Source organism: Triturus cristatus, chromosome 10 (assembly GCF_964204655.1).
Source record: "Triturus cristatus chromosome 10, aTriCri1.1, whole genome shotgun sequence".
Classification (NCBI taxonomy): domain Eukaryota; kingdom Metazoa; phylum Chordata; class Amphibia; order Caudata; family Salamandridae; genus Triturus; species Triturus cristatus.
Window position 1 is genome coordinate 953875284 of NC_140593.1, and position 25498 is coordinate 953900781.

A 25498-nucleotide genomic window follows, 5' to 3' on the forward strand; every position below is an offset into this window, starting at 1 on the left:
ATCTGTAAATATTTAAATATCTCAAAAACTACTGAACGGAATTACACCATTTTAAAAAAAAGAAAATAGCGTGCTTTCTGGCCCAAGAGCTATCTCTCTGCCAATTTTGGTGTAATTCCGTTCAGCAATTCAGGCTGTAGCCGTGTCTAAAGTTTCCTATGGAAATTAACATAGAGAAAACACGTTTTGGGACCCCCCCTTTTTTCTCGGCCCCCCCTTTTTTCTCGGCCCCCCCTTGACGAATCATCCTGAAACTTTCAAGACAGGAGCTGACCTGAGTGAACAATTATTTTTTGAAAATTTCGTGAAGGTTTGTAAAACGGCGCCAAAGATATTGGCAAATCAAAAAACGCTTTTTCTATGGAAAGTAGGTTCTAATTATAACTACCAACTGGCGACCGCAGGGAGGACTGCAGGACTATTTAAAAGCGGAGGCTTGGCTGTGTTTTCAGTTTAGCAGTGGCATCTGGGGAAGGCACTTAAGCCGAAATGCATAATGCCTGAACTGCTGTCCTAATAAACGTCTTTCCTGGATTCCCCACATGGCCTTTTCCTTCTGCTTGCTGGATATATATATATATATATATATATATATATATATATATATATATATACTCTCCGCGTGGCCTCTTCCTTCTGCTTGCTGGAGGTTCGTGTGCATATTATCGCGTCAGCCAGAGACGCGTTAAGGGGCCCCGTTCTGTTAAGTTGGCTGGCTGCATTACTGGCTCCTGCGTTGCAGTTTGTTTCCCGTCCAAGGTTTGGAATCGCGCCAGCCCACCTCCTAAGTGCAGGTCCAGCAAGGGCCGCTGCCAGCCGACAGCTCGTGACTTCACGAGGAGTGTTGATTTATTGAAATCAGCCCACGGCCCGGCGGACTTGTGCCCCAGAGGTTAGAACGTATGTGGGGACCCAGAGTGGCTCCAGGACTTTATTCAGACTGGACACAAGGTGCCTTGCCCTGCGTAACACCAATGCTACACAGACTTTACTCGATCTTGTTTCCCCACATACCACCTGCCCTGTCAAGGTGTATCCTGGCAGCTGCAGTGTCCACAATGCTGCAGCTGGTGGACGATCACATGGTTGGGGAGTGGTGTGTGCTTCTCATTATGGGAGGACTGCAGGACTATTTAAAAGCAGAGGCGTGGCTGTGTTTTCAGTTTAGCAGTGGCATCTGAGGAAGGCACTTAAGCCGAAATGCATAATGCCTGAACTGCTGTCCTAATAAACGTCTTTCCTGGATTCCCCACATGGCCTTTTCCTTCTGCTTGCTGGATATATATATATATATATATATATTACCTACTGGCGGTCGCCAGTAGGTAGTTATAGTTAGGACCACGTTTCCATAGGAAATCCGCAACATTCTATTTGGAATAACTTTGGCGCCGGTCGACGAATGTTCGCGAATTTCTCAAAATAGGTGGGGCGCTCCGCTCCTACCCTGAAAGTCTCGGGGAGGTATTCGTCAAGCGGGGACTGAGATAAAAGGGGGGTCCCAAAACGCGTTTTTCCCATGCATTTTTCCATAGGACCTTTAGACAGAGCTACAGCCCGAACGGCTGAACAGAATTACTAGAAATTTGGCAGAGAGGTAGTCCCCAGGTCAAGGAAGTGCCTTTTGTAGGTCTGGTGTAAATCTGTTCAGTAGATTCTGAGAAAATAGCCTTTAAATCAATATATATATATATAAGCGCGCAGAGTGCGCGCTGGGTGCGCGCACCTCGCCGTGCGCGAGCGCAATTCTGATTGGTTGTTAGATCTTAGTAAACATTCGAATCGGTGGAAATCAGGAAGCGGCGGCCGCCATTTTGTCAATCGCATAAAGAGGGGGTGAAAAACAAAGGGGGAGAACTTGAAAAGGGGGCAGAGTGGGTAGAAATAGACCCAGTAGGCATTGTAAGGGGGTTAAAGTAGGACCTTGTAGGGCAAAAAAAAAGGTTAATATTTTGTAAAAAAATATCGCCGAGTGCGCGCACCCAGCGCGCACCCGAAAAAAAACTTAATAAAACAAAATTTAAAAAAAACGCATTTAAGCGAGTGGGGTTTTGAGGTTTGTACTTCTGTACAATCACATTTTCAATTTTTAATTGTAGTCTCTCAAAAAAAAAAAAAAATTTAAAAAACATGGGTGCGCGCAGGGTGCGCGCACCTCAAAAAAATTTCAAAAAAAAATTCTAAAAACAAAATTTGTTTGATTAAGTTTATAAGTGGCTCTTAAAAGAGCCCTTGAGTTAATGGAGGGAAACAGGAAGAGAAAAACGCAAAAAAAGAAAAAACATCTATGGCCTAGTGCACGTATGCGCATCAAATTTTCTCTGAAGGAGATCAAGACTGGTCTCCCCCACAGAAATAAGAGAACCGCAATCAGTGCACCGTGTAGACAACCTCGCCAAACAAGGTGGACCAACAAGAGGTAAAGAAACAGGTGAAGGCACCATCGCAGCTGAAGTGCTCCCCTGAGCTGCCGAAGATGTGCTCGGCTGAGCTGCTGCTGATGTCGTCGGCTGAGCAGGTGGAGGGTTTTCTCCAGAAGCTCGACGATAAGATACTGGATGCATTTTGTAAACATGTCTCAACATAGTGTGAATGCTAAAAGAATATTTCTTGTTAGGATTCCCACGAGATAAGACTTTTTTACAAAGTACACATGTAACTTTCGGTGCATTTACCTTTTTCTCATTCTCTGGAAAAGTGAAAAACTGCCATATAAAGCTGTCTTTCTGCTTCCTGTTCCTCTGCCTCTCAAGAGTGTCCTGCTCACTGTCTGAAGTAGGTTGCTGTTCAGCCATTGTCTCTCAACAACAGAATAGCTCCTTCTCCAAAGGAATCAGAACTAATAATGAGGGGAGTAGGTGTGGTTTGGGAAGAATCTGGAACAGAAAGTACTTCAAACCAATCAAAAGTGAAGATTCTTGATCACATGACTTGCCATGAGGGGATTGGGTGTGGTATTGATACAATTAGAAACTGAAAGTAATGATAACCAATAAGAAATATTGTTTTATTATGTATAAACCCAAGGTGCGCGCACTGCGCAAGCTCCGTGCGCGCATTCCGCGATGACGTATGCACGAACGCGTAAACGCGAAGGTGCATACGTCATATACGCGTACCTAGCGCGCATACGTTGAACACGCGTATACGCGACCGTTATTGCGCATAATTTTAGCGTATGCGGAAGTAAACCGCGTCGAGGGCGTAGGACGCATGCGTACGTACGTACGCATACGTACTGGGTGCGCAAAGTATATTTGCGTACGTAAATAACGTACGCCGGAATTCATAAAATAGTACTAGGTGCGCGCACAGAGCGCGCACCCCAAGAATTTATAAAAAAAAAAAAAGTGGACATAAAATAATTTAAAAAATTAAATAAAAAAAAATATCCAAATTGAATTTTTAAAAAAAATAATTTATAAAAAAAAAAAGATAATATATAAATGAATATAAAGTAATTTTATTTAAATAAAAAAAAATATCTTTAATTAAAAATACATAACTTAGCATATAAAAAACCATACAAATTCTCTGAAAAAACCAAAGGTTTCAAAAACGATATAGTTACAGATTAGCATTTAAAAAACCTTGCAAATTCACTGAAAAAACCATAGGTTTCACACACGTTATAGTTAGGAATTAGCATTTAAAAAACCTTGCAAATTCACTGAAAAAACCATAGGTTTCACACATGTTATAGTTAGCGGAAATTTTACTGATAAAAAACCAGTGAAATTGCCCCGTTATAGTTAGTGCTGGCAACTATAACTCACGCGACCGCAATCTTCTGCTGATGACATATGTGTCTTTATGAAAAAAAAATATTTGTAATATATGTATAGCTAAAAATGTATGGAAGAAGACATGGGCAAATAAGTGTCTAAATACAGTATTAGCATCAGCAGAGGATTGCGGTCGCGTGAGTTATAGTTGCCAGCACTAACTATAACGGGGCAATTTCACTGGTTTTTTATCAGTAAAATTTCCGCTAACTATAACATGTGTGAAACCTATGGTTTTTTCAGTGAATATATATATATATATATATATATATATATATATATATTCACTGAAAAAACCATAGGTTTCACACACGTTATAGTTAGGAATTAGCATTTAAAAAACCTTGCAAATTCACTGAAAAAACCATAGGTTTCACACACGTTATAGTTAGCTGGACATTTCTCTCGTAAAAAAACATTGAAATTCCCCCGTCATAGTTAGTTCAGCTAACTATAACTCGCGCACCCGCAATCCACTGCTGATGACGTCACATATTACATCACTCATGACATGGTCAGTGACATCACTCATGACATCACTGATGACATCTCAAATGACATCACTGATGACATCACTGATGTCATCATCCATTGAGTATGTGTTTCTGAACAATTTTAATATGTTTAATATATATAGGGAAAGGCCTGTTGAAGAATGAGTGGGTGTACAAGTGTGTAAATGTATGATTTTCTTTGGTGCGTAACTGACTCTATAAGTGAGTCATTAAATGTATCTTACTGCAGACTAGTGACTAAACTGTGTGAATGTCTGTATGTTTCTGTCTGTTGGTGTATAAGTGGCTGCATGGTTTTGTGAATAGCTATATGAGTGTCTATATGGGTTATCGATTTGTTGTCTGAGTATCTGTATGGGTGCCTGAGTGTTACTGTGGGTAGGCTGTGTGTGACTCTGTGCATAGATGTGTGAGTGGGTGATTCTATGGGTGCATGGTTTTAAGAGTGCATCTGTGATGGACTGTATGGTTGAGCGAGTGTATGTATGGGTGTGTTAGGGATTGGATGTATATCTCAATGGTACATTTGTGACTAACTACATATGTGAAAGGCAGTATATATGTGTGTAAGAGTATATTAGTGGCTAGATGTGAGAATGTGTGATTGTGACAGTGACTGTATGGATGAGTGCGTGCTTTTGTCAATGATTCTAATAGAGCATAAAAATGTGATACTATTTTTGTGAGCAAGGGAACTTGAGTGTGTATAACTGCATAGGTGAGTAAATGGCAGTGTGATTATTTGTATGAATGTCTGGGTGTGAGAGTACCTCTATGGATGATTGGTAGTGTGTGAGTGTCTATATAGGTGTGTGTATAAATTCATATGATACTTTTTTATGGAGTGACTGTAACTATGAGTGACTTTACAGGTGAGTATGTGGAGGTGTATGAAGACCTAAAAGTTAATATGTGGGTATGCAGTTAATGGTATTGCATTATTTATGGATATGAGAATGGAACTCTGTAATTTTGAGTTGGTATATCAAAGGTTTTATAAGGGTGTAAGAAGATGTGGTAATTTATCACATTGATGACGTCATTAGAGATGTCATGAGTGATGTCATTTGAGATGTCATCAGTGATGTCATGAGTGATGTCACTGACCATGTCATGAGTGATGTAATATGTGACGTCATCAGCAGTGGATTGCGGGTGCGCGAGTTATAGTTAGCTGAACTAACTATAACGGGGGAATTTCAATGGTTTTTTACAAGAGAAATGTCCAGCTAACTATAACGTGTATGAAACCTATGGTTTTTTCAGTGAATTTGCAAGGTTTTTTAAATGCTAATTCCTAACTATAACGTGTGTGAAACCTATGGTTTTTTCAGTGAATATATATATATTCATTCATTCCTACTGGCAGTCGCCAGTAGGTAGTTATAGTTAGGACCTATTTTCCATTGGAAATCCGCAACATTTGTTTTGGAATAACGTTGGTGCCGATTGACGAATCTTCGCGAAATTTTCCAAACTTTTGGCCAGCTCCGGTCCGCTCCTATCCTGAAAATTTCATGGTGATTCGTCAAGCGGGGGCCGAGAAAAAAGGGGGGTCCCAAAACGCGTTTTCCCCATAGGACCTGTTGACACAGCTACAGCCCGAACTGCTGAACAGAATTACACCAAAGTTGGCAAAGAGGTAGTCCTCAGTTCAGACTCGTGCCTTTTGCTTAAATGGTGTAAATCCGATCAGTAGTTCCTGAGAAAATTAGAGTGAAAAAGATAGATATATCTGGGCGGAGCCTAACCACACATCTCATCGTGAGATCTGATTGGTTGTCAGTACTTAATCCAAGAAGTGTTGACAGCCATCTTGGGACCAATATACATGATAGCACCTCATTAAAAAGCATTGCAGTTAATAGAAGGTTTTAAGACTTTAGTTACATTATAAATCATTTGTTGATGGTACACTACTCATTTTAGGAATTGTGGTGAGTTCTAAGGTGATTTTACTATGTGAAAAAGCCTTCTGCTGTGATATCATGAATCATGTTTGAGAGAAAACTATTTTCTCATGCTTTTCCCACAGAGGTTTGGAAGATGATCTATAAGCTAAACTGAGAGCATATTTTCTGTAAATTCACATTATCTTTCTCAGTCATGTGAGAATGAAGTCTGACATTCTCAGTAAAACATGTACATCCAACAAGGGCAGAGACTGTCAGTTGATTACTTTGTGCTCTACTGCAGCTTCCCAGAGTGTTCTAAAGAACAACTAGAGCGCTAACAGTCCTACTTATGACAAACGTATTGCACACCTGAAGCCATCTTGAATGGAATAAAGTGGTAACTCTTAAAACATTTAATTGAAAAAGGAACAAAATGAGGGGGTTCATTTTGCCATAGAAAGTATGATTAGTGCTGCAGAAAGAAAAATTAGGGCACATTTTGAGTGACTTCTCAAATCCTCTTCTATTTCATAAAAAAATTCTGACATGCAGACTGAAACATGCACTTTCAATACCAGCAGCAGACTTCCCTGGTGAGCAGTAAGTTTACTACTATGATCTAATAAGCAACTAGAGTGCTACCATTCTGAATTTATGGCAAATGTGTGATACATCTGAATGCCTTCTTGATGGAATCAAAGTAAAAAACAAAGTATTTCCTACCGAGGAGACTGCAGTAAATGAGGAAATTAGGAAACTTCATAACAAATAAATCTCTCAAGATGGCCACCAGAGACAAAAGAGCCCAAATGTAGCCCAAATATCACCCAGATGTAGCCCAAGTATAGCCCAATGACAGAATGTCCCAGAGTGTTCTAACGAACAACTAGAGCACTAACAGTCTAACTTATGACAAAAGTATGGCACACCTGAAGCCATCTTGATTGGAATACAGTGGTAACTGCGTCGCGTTAGTCCCAGGGACCGGAGGGTATGGGGACGTGCGCGGCGCCTGCGGCTCCGCTGGAGCCGCGGGGGTGGAACCACCCTGACCCTCGGCCGAGTCGCGCGACCGGAGAGGGGAGTCCGAAGAGCGATGTCGCCTCTTGGACTTCTTGGAATGCTTCGACTTACCCGAAGACTTGGATCCCGACGACCGATGGTGACGTCGGCTGCGGCTCCGCGACCGATCCTTGGACCTCCTCCTGGACCGGGATCGAGAGGCGCGCGGAGCCGCGTGGCAAATCTCGAGAAGCTTACGGGACCGCTCCCGTCTAGCCTTCGAGGTCAGGGCCTTACAGTCCGAGCACGACTCCGCGTCGTGGTCGAGGCCCAAGCAGTACAGGCACCGGCGGTGATGGTCCGTAACCGACATCAGGCGGCTACAGTCAGCACAGGCTTTAAAACCAGGCATCCTACCGGCACCGGAGTCGATTGACAGGATCAAAAAGTTAGTCAAAAATTGACTAAAGGGGTAGCTCTCCCGGATCTGCGCTTACTGGCGCGGAAAAAAGAAGAACTGACGTCAGCGCGCGAGGGCGGCGTCTAAGTACTCCGACGACGTCATTCCGGCGCACGACGCCGACGACGGACGCGGAGCCGCAGACGACGCCTAGCGACGCGCAAGGGGTATTGCTGATGAAAAATCTTCCGGATCCAGTCTGACGCCTGGGGATATTCTAAGGTGAGGAATCTAACTAACGTGTTTCTTTCAGATACTTAAAACATTTAATTTACAAAGGAACAAAATGAGGGGGTTCATTTTGCCATAGACATTATGATTAGTGCTGCAGAAAGAAAAATTAGGGCACATTTTGACTTCTCAAATCCTCTTCTATTTCATAAAAATATTCTGACATGCAGACTGAAACATGCACTTTGAATACCAGCAGCAGACTTCCCTGGTGAGCAGTAGCTTTACTACAGTGATCTAATGAGCAACTAGAGTGCTAACATTCAGAATTTATGGCAAATGTGTGACACATCTGAATGCCCTGTTGATGGAACCAAAGTAAAAAACTGAAAGTATTTCCTACTGAGGAGACTACAGTAAATGAGGAAATTAGGAAACTTCATAACAAATAAATCTCCCAAGATGGCCACCAGAGACAAAAGAGCCCAAATGCAGTACAAATATCGCCCAGATGTAGCCCACGTGTAGCCCAATGACATAAGTGTGCAAAACACTTATCTTTTGTGTATTTGCAGTTTTATATAGTGCAGACTTGTCAGGTATTGGAGTGCTTTACATGAGCACTGGTTACATCACACAAGATCAAATTCATTTTGGTTGTAGACATGGGGAGATTAAGTGATTTGACCAGAATCACAGAATGTTGAGCTGAAGCAGAAACTCCAACCTGGTTCCCCAGTTGCAAAGTCTGCAGCTCTGGAAGTAACACCACATCCTCTCCCCTCAGTGCAACATTTAATCAAGTGGTCAACTGGATAAAAAAAATCAAGATTAAAATTAATTTAAAAGTTCTTTGTCGCTATTCGAAAACTCAGAAAATATGTCCTCATTTTAGTTTTTTAGAGCACTAACCATAATTTTGATGCAAATAAGACCCTCTCATATATGTAATTTCTAAAGGAAATGCTTTAGGTATTACAGTTTTGAGTACATCAAGATGACGTCAGGCGTTCCACACTTTTGTAATAAATATAGAATGTTAGCAATCTAGTTGCAAATTGGGATACTGTTGAGAGGCAGAGGCCAGGGGCACGGACTCTGAAAATTGAAGGCAGGTAGGAGAGTGCAGAGGCAACAATTTGACCACACTGGGCAGGTAGGAAGGGCAGTGGCAGCACAACAGACTATGGAGGGCAGTGGAAATGGGGGCAGGGTCAACAAACGAACAATACACGACTGGCAAGAGAGGCTGTGGCAATATAATAGACCATTGTGGGCAGAAGGAAGAGGCAGTGGTAGTACAACCATACATGCCAACAGACCCGTTTCAGCCAGGAAACGTCCAATGTTTTTAAGCTCAAATGGGCTTTATTTGATCTGTCTCCTGTCTACAATCTCATCTTTTTCAATGTAAATCAAAAGGGAAAATCAATACCACAGTTTTTTTTCAAAATCTCCCTCTTGCCAAGTTCAAAATGTTCGCAAGTATGGTACATTGGATCATGGTAGGCAGGAGGAATTGGGGTAGGGACATGGACTCGGATAACAGAGGACAGGAGGGACATGGAGAGGTGCACCAAACTGACCCTACAGGGCAGGCATCAGGGTTTGCAGCAGCACAATACACCACACAGCGCATGCGGGACGGGAGTACAGCACAACAATCCATAGAAAGCAATAGGGAGGGGGCAGGACCATGCACATGGACAACAGAGAACAGAGGGGAACGAGGCAATGGTAGCTAGCTGACCATAATGGACAGACAGGAGAGAAAGCTGCAGCATAACAGACCATAAAGGGCAGGAGGGACGGATCAGGGGCATTACAATGGAACAGACAAGCCAGGTGGGAGGGAATAGGGGGTCTGCACAAGGAAACAGAGGGCTGGGGGCAAGGTGGCAGGGCAGGAGCAGCAAGATGACCATGGAGGTCAGGCAGGATGGGCACTAGAAACAAGACACACCATGGAGAGCAACATTGAGACTATGGTGGCATACACACAGACCATGGAGGGAAGGTGGGAGGGGGTCAGGGGCAGCTAGCTGACCACACAGGGAAGGTGGGAGGGGCCATGGCAGCACAGAAGACCATGCATGGCAAGTGGGAGGGTTAGTGGCAGCACAATGGCTATGATGGGCAAGAAGGAGGGTGCAGGGGCATGCACAAAGGACCATGGAGGATAGAAGGGAGGGTCAGGACCTGGGCACAGACAAGAGAGTTCAGGGGAAGGGGCCTCACAACAGACCGCGCGGGGCAGGCATGAGGAGCAGTTGCAGCACAACAGATCAGGGAGGGCAGAAGGGTGTGGCAGTAAAATGGACCATGGAGGACAGGAGGAAGGGGATAGGGGCATGGCATGTGGACAGGCAGGGTGGAGGTGGCAGGGACAGGTTACAGTCATCTGACAATGCTAGGCAGGTGGGAGGGGAGTGGCAGCTCAACAGAACACTCAGAGTAGATAGGAGTGGCAGGTCCATGGAACATGGTGGGCAAAAAGGATGGAGCAGGGGCATGCACAAAGACATCGGAGACCAGGGGGAAGGAGAATAGGGGCAGCAAGCTAAGCACAGAGGCTAAGCAGGATGTCAATGATGGGCCATAGAATTGGGCAATGGAGGTCAGGAGGAGTGGACTGGTACATCATGCTAAATGGAAGGCAGTGGCAGCACATCAGACCATGCATGGCAGGAGGGAGGAGGCTAGTCCATGGATTCAGACAACAGAGGATAGGGAGGAGGTGGATGGGGCAGCAAGCTAACTGTTCAGAGAAGGTGGGTATTAGGAACTTTATTGTTTTTAAAATGTGTGTCTGTGCGAACTACTTAAAATATGAACAAGTATGCAGCATAATCACACTCTTATTCAGGAAGAAGAGGACGTTTGTGACTGACCCTCCACCCCCATCGCAAAAGGTAATGCCTGTGAAAAGGGTAGGTGGACGCAGTGTTATATAGAACATAGTCCTGAGAGCACGATTGAAAATGAAAACTAGATGTAGTATATGGTATAAACTATGCACCAAAAAGTGTGATATAAGATGAACCGGGGCGTGAAATATAATATGCAATACATTGTGCGCAATGACAGATTCATTGGAGAGCGCGAGATAGCACTAGCGCGTGCTATGCGATATGCGCCTTGGAGTGTAATATGCACAGGGCAGTGTTGTGTAACATAACTAGTCTCTAAAGTTGTAATATAAAATATGTGCTGGGGAGTGTAACGTTGCATATGCACTGTGACAAAGTTATGGATCCCAGATTGTAATATGTATGGCATAGCGCTGTGCGTTATAACATAGGCATCGAGGAAGGCACGTTAGATGGGGCAATATATCCCGTGCGAAGGCAAGTGCGGCATGACATATTCACGGGGTGGTGTTACAGTGCACATGGGCTAGAGAGTGTCATAGCATACGCACTAGCTGGTGGAATACAACACAGAGGTGTGTGGCACTCAGCGGGCACTGGTGGGTGTAACACAGCATTGGGCTCAGCCAGGAGCACGCTGTGACTCTCAAGTGAGGTTCGTCTCCTTTCCAGAGAGTAAAATAAAAAGTATTACACATCCGGCGGTGGATGTGTTTTTTATTAACCGTGAGGGGGGTTTCTTGCATAGTTTGGTCGAATTTTTGTCGAATCCCCTTTGAATGGCTTGGTGTGCGTGTATATTAAATGTACTAGCGGTGTAAATACATCCTATGTGGATTCATTCTATGCATAGTCGCCTTTTAATGAATATCACGCAAATCGTCATGGTGTTAGGTACATACGGTTTGTCCAGCATGTCCTAGGTGTTTCTATAAATATATATATTTTTAAAATAATAAAAAACAAAGGCCGGCCCCGGGGGATGGGGTCCCCGGAGCCATAAGTGGCCTGAGGAGGGGGGCAAAGCAACCCCCTCCTAAAGAATTTAAATTAAAAAAAGGCCATGACCCGGGGGTTGGGGTCCCCGGGGCCGATTAAGGCCTTGGGAGGGCCAAATTTATTTTTTTCAACAAAAAAAATTAGGGTGCAGGCCCTGGGAGATGGGGTCCCCAGGGCCAGTAAATTAGAAAAAGAAGGGGGGCCACACAGCCCTCCTTCTTAAAAAAATAAATAAAAGACCGGCATCGCGCTGGAGGCCACGCCCCCTCCTTGCAGCACTCTGCAAACGAGCCCCCTGGCCACTTGTAAGTTGGGGAATTAATTCCCCTTCAATAATGAGGGTCCCTGAGGGCCAACTAGCCCAACAGGTATCTCCAGTATGCGCCAGGGAGCTGCGTTGCAGACAGTTGTTGTGAGGCCACGCCCCTTTTTACAGCTCTATGCAACACAGCTCTGTGGCGCTTACTGGAGGTACCTAGTGGGCTAGTTTGACCCTAGGGACCCTTAGGATTCAAGGAGACTTAATCTCTCAACTTAGAACGGCCACAGGGCGCGTTTACACAGTGGTAAAGGGAGGGGACGGGCCCTGAGGTGACGTGTGCAAACACGCCCTGTGGCGCGTTTTAAGAGGTAGTTTTAATCCCCTGCCCTACTATATACTAGGGGCTTACAGAGGAGGTCATGCTTATCACAGGTGGACCCCAACGCATAGTGTTCCCTAGTGTATGTAGGTGTTTTCACTGTATTCTGAGTGTCTTTTAACATAGCACTGGCTCTAGGGCTGGTTAGTCAGACTGAGTTACCACCAGTATCCGTCTGAAAAAGTTGAGGGTACAAGATGATTTTGCAACAAGGCCTCTTTCTGCTCTTCTGTTTGTTCTTTCTGCACGTTATCCTTCTTCCTGCACTTTTCTTCGTCTTTGAGGACATCTGTTGCTTCTTTCTGCATTTCTTTTTTTTCTTTTTGTGCGTTTTTTCTTCTTTCTTCACATGTCCTATCTCTGTAGGTGCATAGTTAGAAATTAGCATTTAAAAAACCTTTGAAATTCACTGAAAAAAACATAGGTTTCAGGCACGTTATAGTTAGGAATTAGCATTTAAAAAACCTTAGAAATTCACTGAAAAAACCATAGGTTTCAGGGGCGTTCTAGTTAGCTGGACTTTTCACTCGTACAAAACCATTGAAATTCCCCCGTTATAGTTAGTTCAGCTAACTATAACTCATCAGTGATGTCATGAGTGATGTCACTGACCATGTCATGAGTGATGTAATATGTGACGTCATCAGCAGTGCATTGCGGGCGCGCGAGTTATAGTTAGCTGAACTAACTACAACGGGGGAATTTCAATGGTTTTGTACGAGTGAAAAGTCCAGCTAACTATAACGCCCCTGAAACCTATGGTTTTTGCAGTGATATATATCTATCTATATCCAAAACCAAGTTCCCTTCAGCAAGAACAACGAGCCACACAAGCACAACAGGTCCAGCAGCTTTATTCGGCTATTCAGGGCATGACGCGTTTCGTAATAAAACTTTTTCAAATGCCTTCAAATCATGAATGCTCGCAAATATCCACCTGTAAACCAGCTTGTCTCCCAATGTACCTGGGTCTAACTTGTGGAAAAAGCAGTTGGCCTGGACCATCACCCCCCCGCAAAATGCAGCTGAGACCTCGGAACATCTTAACAGTGCAAGATGCCCCCTCGTGCAGTCACGGTCCATCCAACGGGTAGGTAACTGCTGCGAAATGCGGTGGTTCAGTGTTTCCCCGGTCCACGAGGTATTCCCAAAAAGTTTGCCACTATTAACACTGAACAACTTGTGGGGTGGGGGCTCAAGTGCGCTGTCATAATATCCAAAACCAAGTTCCCTTCAGCAACAAGAACGAGCCACACAAGTACAACAGGTCCAGCAGCTTTATTCGGCTATTCAGGGCATGACGCGTTTCGTAATAAAACTTTTTCAAATGCCTTCAAATCATGAATGCTCGCAAATGTCCACTTTTAAACCAGCTTGTCTCACTGCGATTGGCTGTAGTCATCTGGCAGGTACTAGGGAGTGTCTCGAAACTCGGCACTCCGGGTTTTCACAAAAGCAGTCAAACAGAGTTAGTACTACGCAAGTGGGCGGTAACTGCCTCTTCTCCCACTGTACCTGGGTCTAACTTGTGGAAAAAGCAGCTGGCCTGGACCATCACCCCCCCCGCAAAATGCAGCTGAGACCTCGGAACATCTTAACAGTGCAAGATGCCCCCTCGTGCAGTCACGGTCCATCCAACGGGTAGGTAACTGCTGCGAAATGCGGTGGTTCAGTGTTTCCCCGGTCCACGAGGTATTCCCAAAAAGTTTGCCACTATTAACACTGAACAACTTGTGGGGTGGGGGCTCAAGTGCGCTGTCATAATATCCAAAACCAAGTTCCCTTCAGCAACAAGAACGAGCCACACAAGTACAACAGGTCCAGCAGCTTTATTCGGCTGTTCAGGGCATGATGTGTTTCGTAATAAAACTTTTTCAAATGCCTTCAAATCATGAATGCTCGCAAATGTCCACCTTTAAACCAGCTTGTCTCACTGCGATTGGCTGTAGTCATCTGGCAGGTACTAGGGAGTGTCTCGAAACTCGGCACTCCGGGTTTTCACAAAAGCAGTCAAACAGAGTTAGTACTACGCAAGTGGGCGGTAACTGCCTCTTCTCCCACTGTACCTGGGTCTAACTTGTGGAAAAAGCAGCTGGCCTGGACCATCACCCCCCCGCAAAACGCAGCTGAGACCGCGGAACATCTTAACAGTGCGAGATGCCCCCTCGTGCAGTCACGGTCCATCCAATGGGTAGGTAACTGCTGCGAAATGCGGTGGTTCAGTGTTTCCCCGGTCCGCGAGGTATTCCCAAAAAGTTTGCCACTATTAACACTGAACAACTTGTGGAGTGGGGGCTCAAGTGCGCTGTGGCCGCTCACATAATATCCAAAACCAAGTTCCCTTCAGCAAGAAGAACGAGCCACACAAGCACAACAGGTCCAGCAGCTTTATTCGGCTGTTCAGGGCATGATGTGTTTCGTAATAAAACTTTTTCAAATGCCTTCAAATCATGAATGCTCGCAAATGTCCACCTTTAAACCAGCTTGTCTCACTGCGATTGGCTGTAGTCATCTGGCAGGTACTAGGGAGTGTCTCGAAACTCGGCACTCCGGGTTTTCACAAAAGCCGTCAAACAGCGTTAGTACTACCCAAGTGGGCAGTAACTGCCTCTTCTCCCAATGTACCTGGGTCTAACTTGTGGAAAAAGCAGCTGGGCTGGACCATCACCATCACAAATGAATATATATATTCATTTGTGCCCGAAAATATATCTACTTTTTGAAACTTGGATCGGAGTGGCTCGTGCTTACTGAAGTGTGTGAGCTTGGTGGTGGATATCTATGGAAAAGTGGAAAGGGATCTACACCCAGTTGAATTGATATATATTGAGACCAGTTAATTTGACCTCTTAAAATGTTAGGAATTCATCAGTTGTGAGGCTTTCCCTCTTTTGTGCACTGAATACAATGTTTAAGGGAGGGTGAGGGTTGCCCCAATTCAGCTTCTCACTCCCCCTTGTTTTTCTAAATATTCATCGGTCCTTCGATGAAGCTGCCCCTTCGGAGGATCTTCTATTGCAGCAGCAGGGGAGGGTTCTCCACCCGGACCTATCAACACTTCACCTTCATGCGTGGAGATTGAGTGGTGACAGTTGACAATTTTTGACCTTCTGCCGGAAGACTGCAATGTTATCTTGGAAGCCAGGTGTCCCTCTAACAAGACTGTATACTCCTACCGTTGAGGCAAGTTTTCACATGGTGTACAGAGAAACAGATTTGACCCTCTTGCTGTTTCCCTCTCTCAGGTCCTTTTCTTTATCCTTTCTCTTACCCAACTAGGCTCTGCTCTGGGCACCCTTATGGGCTATCTATCTTACAACTCTCCTCTTCCGTTGCCAGATCAGCCATCCCTCTTCAAATCCCCTGTTGTAAATTGGTTGTTGAAAGGTTTGCTACACATGTTCCCACATTTGCCCTTTATAATGCTTCAGTGGGACCTTGATCTAGTCCTAACCTTTCTGATGTGTGCTCCCTTTGAGCCATTGCACAATTGTACTCTCAGGCTCCTTACTATCAATACAGCCTTCTTGGTAGAAATAACATCTGCCCGGAGGGTCAGTGAGATTCAGGCTTTGTCATCCAAACCTCCATTCCTGAACATCTACCCAGACAAGCTGGTTTTTCTCACTAGAGCTCTAGAGCTTACTTTCTGCTGAAACTTGCTACTCCTTTTCATTTAGGCCAGTCCATAACCCGGCCTACCTTTTATTCTCTACCACATCCCTCTAAGGTAGAGAAGCAACTTCACCAACTGGACCCAAAAAGAGCGTTGTCATTCTAACTTGAGCGAACGAAAGAGTTCCAGGTGGACGACCAACTCTTTATGGGGTATGTCAGAGCAAAGAAGGGAAAGGTGCAGAAAAGAAATGCTGAAATGGACCATCTCCCGATAGTGCTCTACAGTAAGATCTGCTATGCATTGGCCAATAAGCAACTCCTTGAGGGGTTGCTTCTCCCACCATAGCTAAGGATGTGACCACTGCATTAGCATGCAGAGTTCTAGTCCTGGATATTAGCCAGGCAGCAATGTGGGCTTCTCTACACACATTTGCAAAGCTTTACTGCCTAGACATTCAGGTTCTTTGGGATGAGCAGTTTGATCATTTGGTCCTGCAGGACTTTCTAGTATGAAGCGTTTTTGCAGACTCAGCTTCGGCAAGGTATTGCTTGGGTATCTTTTCCAAGGTATAGAATCTGAAGCTAGAAATCTCTATCAGATTAACAAGTTACTTACCTTTGGTAACGGCTTCTGGTAGAGACTGTATCTAGCCATCGATTCCTTACCGACCCACCGATCCTCTCTCCTGTGCAAAGAGATTGCTAGGGACAGGGCTGTTCCCTTTCAGGGTCTTAGATTTCCACACCAGTGGTCAGTGTTCTTTGTGGTTCCACGCTCCTGACGTGGAAAGTAGTTAAAAAAAAAAAAAAGGGACATCAACACGCTGGGGTGGCGCCTATATAGGCACTGCGCACGTCCCTTCCAGTCCGGATGATGCCATGTGGCGCCGAATGATGCCACCTACCGGCGCGCAGGGGTACTGCTCACCAAACTTTCCAGATCCAGTCTGACACCTGGGGATAATTTTAAGGTAAGGAATCTGCAGCTAAATAGAGTGTCTACCAGATAAGGCATTACCGAAGGTAAGTAACTTGTTATTTTGTGCTTTACAATTGCAGGTGCAAGATGCATACCTTTAGTACACAGTTTATGTGATGTGATTAGAGTCAAATTACACTTCCATTAGACTGGCCTTGTTTTCATTGTGGGGTTTTGTGAGGCATGTATCTCTAAACCTCCAGAGTCTGCTTGCTATGTGTGGCATTCTATTTTATTACCATTTAATGACATTTGTGGCTTTACCATCTCAGATGAATAGATGAAAACATAAAACTCTGAATGTAATAGTTAAACATGTCTGTCAGTTGAACACATTGACTATTTCTGTGCAAGTTTATACTTATCTGACTGTTTTCTTCGTGTGGCTCTCTCCAGGGGAACATTCAGCTTTGTGAAGCGAGTGGTGCACAAGGGGAACAAAGCAAATTGTGCTGCCAAGTTTATTCCTCTTAGGAGCAAAACACGACTCCAGGCCCATCGGGAGCACGACATCCTAGGTGCCATATCCCATGAGAAGATAACGCTGCTGTTGGATTCTTTTGAAACTAAGAAGACCATTGTGCTCATCTTGGAGTTGTATCCTTCTGTTGTCAGTTCCATCTCTAAGGGGCATTATACTGGCTACATGGATCCCTTTCTCTGTTGCCTTCATTATCTCCTAGTTCTTCCTGAAATCAGTCACCATTACGTGTACTATCCTTGAGTTTTTCACTGGGGTGAACACTTACTAAGAGAAGGCTCATGGTCTTGTATGTCAGTAGTTGAATTGTCCCACTTGTTTGTGTCCTGCTGCCATTGTTACCCAGAAGCATTTTCAAAGAGCATACATGTCTAACTCTTTCCACGTTTGGTGTTTCAGGCCTCTTTACCTGCCTCACTTGTGTTTCATACTGCTTCTCTATAATGAGATAGCATATCTTTTGAAGTTGATACTTCCAACTACAGATTCCACATGTCATAAATCGGCCTAGACTGCAGGGTGGCTTCAGAAAAGTTGAAATAGCTGTTTACCACTTGTAGGTAGTGCCATGGCTCCGGATCTATGTCGTTACCTCTCTGTATAATCTGTCACAGAGCCATATATGCTGCCACTTTAGTGCTACGATTTCAGTTAAGTGTTTTCTGTGCTTTTTGATGCCTAGAGTTGCTCTCTGTTCCAAAATATTGTTCTGGCTTGCAGTGTTTTAGGGTCATCAAAGAAGAAGTCAGGGTGCCACAGGTTTGACTCCTGCCAGTCCTGATGTTCTTCTTTGAGTTCAAACAAATTCTGTCCTTAGTGGGTGAATTACGTGAATATCGTCAGACCTACATCTTTAAACCTTTTCTGTGTTCGTAAATAGAGTGGGTCTTTGTTATGTGTCTAAAGACCAAGGTGCGAATTCGCCTCAACTCCTATTTAGCTCATACTGACGGTATAGGTACATTGAGGCATTCTCCGTCCTGAGGACCTTTTCCTGCTCCAAGTTTAGGATGTGTGGAGCAATGGTCTTTATCTTGAAGTCAGTCCTGATTGTAGAATTGGTCTTCCAGTCAGCATATCCTAGTGAAGTGTCCTATCTTGGAGGACATGGGCCCGATGTTGTTGCATAGCGCCCTTCCAGCTCCACACTTAGTGTTGCAGACTGGACCTCCTGCCTTTCTGGCTCTTTGTGCTGATCCTGCTGAGGTGGGGCCTTAATCCAGGCTCTGATGATTAGGATCTGCCCTCCTTTGACTCAATCTTGTGCGCGTATTTTGGCGCCAAGTTGGCTTGTTGCCCTTCAACCCTGCCCCCACTGGTGGCCTCTTGCCCAGTACTGGTCAATCCTGACAATAATTATGACACTGCTTTGTTGTCTGTAGCTGCCACCATAATCCTTGCAATGCTTTTCAGTGCCAATAGCAACACCATGTACAGTGGCAGCTTGGGCTGCATTTTCAGGAAATTTTGAATGGGCTTTTGAGTCTTTCATGAATCTCATTTGAAGACTTTAGAGTTCAGATGCTTAAGTATGAAGCAGGCTCATTTTGTTCCTATTTTGACTCAGAAGAACACTATATTGGAGTTCCAGAGTCTACATGAGTTCATTAAGATACAGTTATTCCTGATTGCCCCTTGACAGTCCCTTGAGAGGACTTCATGTCTTTAAAGGCAGTGCAGGCAAGGCAACTGAGGTATTGGAATTGCTTTTACCCATTGCAGAGATTAAGACAGTCCGAGCATGACGTGTTCGTCTTCTCAGCTATCTACAGAGAGACGAGGGATGCACGTTCCTGGATTTATGAGTGCTAATGCTGGCACTTTTCCCTCCTCAACAACTGATGCAGAGTTTTGGACAGAGTTGTTAGCAAACAGATATTTTTCCTCATGATCTGGTTCTTTGCTCCTGCAATGCCTCATGCATTACTCCCACGTTGTTTGGGAGATGCTATCATTCGTTGTTCCTCTTTTGCCGGACCACATGAAAGGTCACTTTGCTAAATGGGATCAGGATGGTTTTGGGACTACTGGGCAACCTAGATCCAGTCTTAACATTCCATTGTCAGGACTATAGGGTCTTCAGTGATCCTTTTTGAGCTATGCTTGATTAGGCTCCTTGGGCCTGCAAAGAGTTGGTCATGCAAATGTGCTTAATGTGGCCTTTGATGGTTTTCACCTCTTTGTCGTACAGGCTTCCCAGGGCATGGATGATTCTACTGTGCACCACTGTTCATTCTTTGAGGTTACATCTGCTGTGAGCATGTCTTGTAGATGACATGGGAGTCTCAGACTCCTTGTGTGACTGCGGCCCTAGAAGCATCTCCAACAGTCCAGCATTGATTATCAGCTTTTCACCTCTTACTTAAACACCGCACCACTGCCCATTTTCTGAGGTTACATCTGCTGTGAGTGTGTCTTGTGAATGATATGGGAGACTCATATGCATTATGTGCCTGCAGCCTTGAAAGCATCTCCAACACTCCAGCATTGATTATCAGCATTTTTTCACAAACTTCACACTTGACTACAAAGAGATGGTACCTCGAAGGGTACAGAGGTATGAAGAAGCAGTTTCCCTCTTCATCTTACCCAGCTTCTTCTGTCAGGTCGAAATGAACATCTCCTTGCAAGCCAGAAGCCTGAGTAGGAGGCAGCATTATTTTGGCTCTGTGTTTTTCAGGCTGCTGTGCCTGTGTAGTCTAAGGGAAGGTTTCTTCCTATTTTGGGGCCCACTTGTTTGGTTGCCTTTCTTATAGCCTACTGTTGCCAGGCAACGCCTTCAATTAATTTTGTTCCTCTTCAAGGGAGCCACTTACCTTTAGAAGGGTCTCCAGTAGTCCCTGACTAGGGTATTGCTCTGTGTTTGGGCATGTTTAATCTTGATGACTTTCTGTTTTTCACCCAGGTAGGAGAGTGCTTGCTTTATTTGAATTTTTTCCACATACTGTTGTATAGAGATGTCTTGTCTTCTGCAAACGTTGTTTGTTAATGAATGCCCCTATCCATATTATGGATCTTTCAGGGGCACTGGTGGAACTTTGTTCCTTCATTGAGGATTGTTTTTTTACCGTGTGATTTGGATCTCTGGGGTTGTCTTCTCTCAGCCTATGTATTATGCACATGGTGTTGAGAGTGCGTGAACAGGTATTGCTCAGTTTTATGATGTTTTTGCGTTTTCATCGCAAAATTGGTGCCTAGATCATCTGCTTCCACTCCAATGTGCTTTCTATAGGCTGGAGTAGCTCCCAGAACTGATCTTTGAAGGTAATGGAGTCATGTGTAGCGTCCTCCCAAGTAACCCTGGGCGTAGGATTATGCTACGCTCGCGTAGTTTGCGCAGCTTGCATAGTGCGAAGTGCACTTTGCGTAGCGCTACTACGCAAACTATGCCCAGGGTTACTCCCAAGCCCAGTAGCATGTAAATGAATTACGCCACACACGGAGCTCGACATTACACTTATGTCTTCTCTAGAGTGTAACCGCTAACTGACACATACTGTGTAATTAATTTTATTAGCAACACCCGATTATTTACATCACTAACTATGGAGTCAGTTAGGGACAATAGGGATCCCGCACTCTATAGTACACAAGACACTGCATCTCCCCCTTTGTTAAATAAAAAGTGAAAACAAATAAAAACATACCTTACCAGTCACAACTTGCAGTGGATTGACCTCAAATGGAGCGTCAGATTTGCATTTCCACCTCTGCTTGATGAGGACACTGTCCCCTTTATGAAAACTAATGTCCCAAGCACATCGACATTTGTCTGCATAAGTCTTCATTCTGGACTTGAGAAATTAATCAGTGAGTCGAACTTTGTGAGCATCAATTGTTCTTTCAGTGGTCCACTGAGGCAGCTTGGTACCTATGGTTTTCCTAAATATCAGCGTGCCGTGCTTTTGACAGTTTTAGAATAAGGGGTAGATCTGTAGGCACAAAGAGTAGAATGAAGGACTGACTTAAGCTCAAGTCATTCTAGTGCAGCGCATTGGACAGCCTTCTTAAGAATGCTCATAAAACGTTCAACAACCCATTAGCCTGTAGCCATAGAGATGTGCTTTTCTGATGCATGATGAAGTGAGTAAGGAACTCTTTGAATTCCTGACCATTGAATGGTGGGCCATATACAGATTTTAAAATAGACGGAACACCCCAAGTTGCAAATATGCCTTCTAGTCTTTCAATCACTCAACCATGAGCGAGTGACGACAGATTTTCCACCAGAGGAAACGGGGAGTATATATCTAAAAGTACCTTGAGACAATGGCTTTTTTCAAGGAGTCCAAAGAAGCCAATTACCATTTTCTCCCAGACGTGTCTTGGAAGGCCTGACATGTTCAAAGGATGCTGTATTGTTTTGTGAGCTAAACAGTTACACAAATGACAAGCCTGGAGCTCTCTCTCAACTGGCTCATCAAGATGAAGGAACTAAACACGGTCTTGGAGGGTTCGCTTTGTGGTGACAATACAACGATGTTCCTCATGTGCCACTTCCATAACTTGCTGTCATAGAGTTTCAAAAATGACAATTTTAGAGCATAAAGATAATCCCTTTTTGCGTAATGGACAGTTCATCACAAACATTCTTGAATTACTGATATTCACTGTTTTATCAAGCGGTCGAGCATGTGTTCTCCAGGATTGGTGCATAATATTGTTGTTGAGGATGATCATATTTCTGTCTGCATCAGTAGCTGCACTTATTTGCTCCAGGGACACAGCTGCAGAAGTGCTGGATCTCACAATAAAGTTAATATAGGCCTCGGCCAATTTGGAAGGGGTACCCTGGCACCGCACAGGCACTCAAGAAAAGTAGTCTTCAGGGTTTTGATCTTTTCCCAGCCGATGTACAATGGTGTAGTCATACACTTGCAGCCTCAGCCCCCAACTCTCAATGCGAGGGGGCATCTTGGCCTTTGGATTGCCAAAGATAGTAAGCAATACTTGGTGATTAGTGAGAAGCATAAAACGTTTCCCATACAGAAACACATGATTATGTTCACAAGCACACACAACAGCTAGGCTTTCTTCCTCAGGTTGCGAGTAAGCCAGTTCAGCCTGTGACAAACTTCAGATAGCAAAAGCTACAATATTCCTTTCTTACCGTTTGCCTATCTACTATGTTGGGCAAGAATCGTGCCCAAGCCCAGTGAGCTGGCACCCACAACAATCTCTGTGTGCAATTTCAGATCAAGGAAAGCCATTTCAGTAGCATTTTTAATTGCATGCTTAATTGTCTTGAAACTTTGATCACACTCCTGTGCCCACTGAAATGAAACATTCCGTTTAGTTAACTCTCTCATGGGGCACTCACAGTGACAGTCATAGATGTGCCTGGGATGGTATCTGACCACTCCAAGAATTGAAAGCAGCATGGTTACATCTTGTGGAGGGGAGGTAGATGGTAAAGGCTGAATCTCGGCTGGATCTGTAGTCATTCCCCCTTCCAAGAAAATGTGCCCAAAGAATTTGTTATGTTTTGTGAAATTAGATGGCAAACTTGTGTAAGGGCTCTATCATGTTCCTTTCGTGTGGCCCCAATACTAATATATCATCATTGTAATTGAAGGCATGGGTGACAGACCGTATGATGTGACGAATGACATCTTGAAAAAGTTTAGCAGCTGAAGACACTCCGAAACTCATTCTTTTGTATCTGAACAAACCAACATGAGTTGAAGAATTAGTAATGTACCAGCAATTTTATTCCAGTTTGAGCTGATGACATCCCTTGTTCAGATCAAGATGTGAAAAGACTTTGGCACGATTCAACTGGATAATCATATCGGCAATCAGTGGACCTGGGCGTCGTTCTATTTTGATCCTTGTTTGCTTGACGCATGTCAACACAGATTCTCATAGACTCTCCACTGGCCTTTTTAGGTACCACCACTATCTGCAGCACCCATGGTGTTGGACCAGTAGAGCGCTCATCGATATAATGGTTTAGCAAAGTCTCAATTTCTTTTTCAACAGCCTTCTGTAGAATAAATGCCATATGACAATGTCGTTGAGCAACAGGACGAATGTCCTCATTAGTGTGGAGCTGCACTTTCATTGTCTTAAGCTTTCCTAATCCATGAAATAATGACAGAAGTTTTTTTTACTATGTTGTGATGAGCATTGATATTGTAATTATCAGAAATTAGTCCCATGTCAGCAGCATGCACTCAAAGAAGTCCCATTAAGAACATGAATTGGGTCTTGTACATTTCATGGGCTCCATAAATGAACCTTGACTTTGCAATGATATCAAAGCTGCCTATGTGTATACTTTGGTTTTCGATGGTGTGAAACCGGGTACCGGAGACAGTGCATGGTACTTTTCGGCTGGCATGATATTTACCTTTGCACTACTGTCTATGATAAACGGTATATTAGTACCATTAACCTTCAATTTGTTTTTGGGACAATAGCTAAATTAATGTTGTGATTTTAATTGTCGATTCCTTCTCAAATTATATTCTTTCTTGCATGAAATCAGACCTACATGTGCACATCTTTCAGTAGTCAGGATTGACATCACACACCCATCTTCTTCACTGTGCTTGACAGTGACGTTAAAGAAGCTTTCGATGAGGAATTAGATGGCAGTTTGTCTCTCTCAGTTTCTTTTTGCCTCAACTGATGTTACCATTTACTTTGTTGGGGAGTGACTGGAATGCATCTGGAACTTTCTGGCAGCCATTTTGTCTTTTTGGCGTGATGCACTGGTAGCCATTTTGTGTGCACAACATGACACACTCACTTTGTTTCTCTCGCTTTGCAAACTATTTTAAAATGGCTCTCTTTACCACAGCCTTTACATATCTGCCCAATGGTGGGACATTTACCTTCATGTGGAAAGGAAAATCCACATCAAAAACACAGCTTCTTATTCAAAGATATCACTTTGCGGCCTTCTCCCTAGTGTTTTTTCTTGCTCTTCACACTCAACTGCAGTTTACACTGGGCTCTTCTGGCCTCCATGTTAGTGGTTGTTTGTTGGCACGTTCTTCAGCTGTGGCCGCCATGAGCACACAGTCCAGACTGAGCATTTCTCTCAGCATTCGGTGTCTGAAGGAATTGGACAGGCAACCATCTATGACAAATGGATTCTTAGTTATGAATTCGTTGAACTGACAGTGTTGGATGAGTATTCCAACCATTTCTGTCTCTCTTCGATTGAAGATGTACCTTTCATTGGCAACGTTCTGCATCAGATTAAATTTGGTGTTCAGCACTTCTTAGATTCGGGGGTATGAAGTTTCTTAGCCTAATGGTATTTTATTTAGCACTTCCTACACTCCATCACCAGCAAGTTTTTGAGATATTTGATCTTTTTGTCATATACTTCTTCCAGCGCATCAATGAAATCATCCAAAGCTTCGATCCAGACAGTCCAGCTGGCACTAATATTATGCTTCTTGGCAACAACGAAAATGGACGGTGGTTTTAGGAAGGTGACAGCGCCATATTGGGTGACCTCTTAGGCAGCCATGGAAGAGCTGACAAATTGCACTATTCCGACCACCGATCATGGCCTCTTTTGTTGGTTCAGCAGGATTCGATGGCCTTGTAAGCACAGCCCCCATGCTTATGCTTGGGTTGCTGTGCCTGGTGCTGAGGTCGGATGACTCTCTTCACTCTAGATGTTGGGTAAGTAGATGCTCATTTCTTGTATCTGAGGCGCGCCCCGCCCCTTGACGTTTCATAACACTTTCTTACACTTGGTTGACATCTGCCTCTTAGTGCTTCTTTGTGCTTATCTACTTCTTTTTGCAGTGTTCTCTTGCACCTGACTGTCGTCACTTGTTGTGCTTTCTGTACCTGGTTGATACTGCCTTTGAAGTTTCCGTGCTGCATAAATGCCGAGTCTTTGTTCAGTTGTGGCATTGCTTTGCTTATCTCGGTTGCATTAGTAATTTTCTGACCAACAATATATAAAACTTACTGTGGGGCCTGCACTTTCTTTGAAGGTTTCTTACCCGCTGAAGTTACGAACGGTATGCCAACCGTCGATTCTTCACTTCGACTGAGGCTCACTTGGCACGCAAGAGCAGTTTGCTGGACCTCGGCAAACTCTCTGGGAGAGCA

General features: G+C 44.1%; 1 protein-coding gene across 25 annotated transcripts in view; it reads left to right on the plus strand.

Moving 5' to 3' along the window:
• OBSCN (obscurin, cytoskeletal calmodulin and titin-interacting RhoGEF) overlaps window positions 1-25498 on the plus strand; it is a 1809553-nt gene that overhangs the window by 1310618 nt on the left and 473437 nt on the right. For all 25 annotated transcript variants that reach the window (XM_085628811.1, XM_085628818.1, XM_085628815.1 and 22 more), the window contains one exon: window positions 17332-17532. In XM_085628811.1, coding sequence (XP_085484937.1) covers window positions 17332-17532 — 201 coding nt within the window. The remainder of the gene's footprint in view (window positions 1-17331; window positions 17533-25498) is intronic.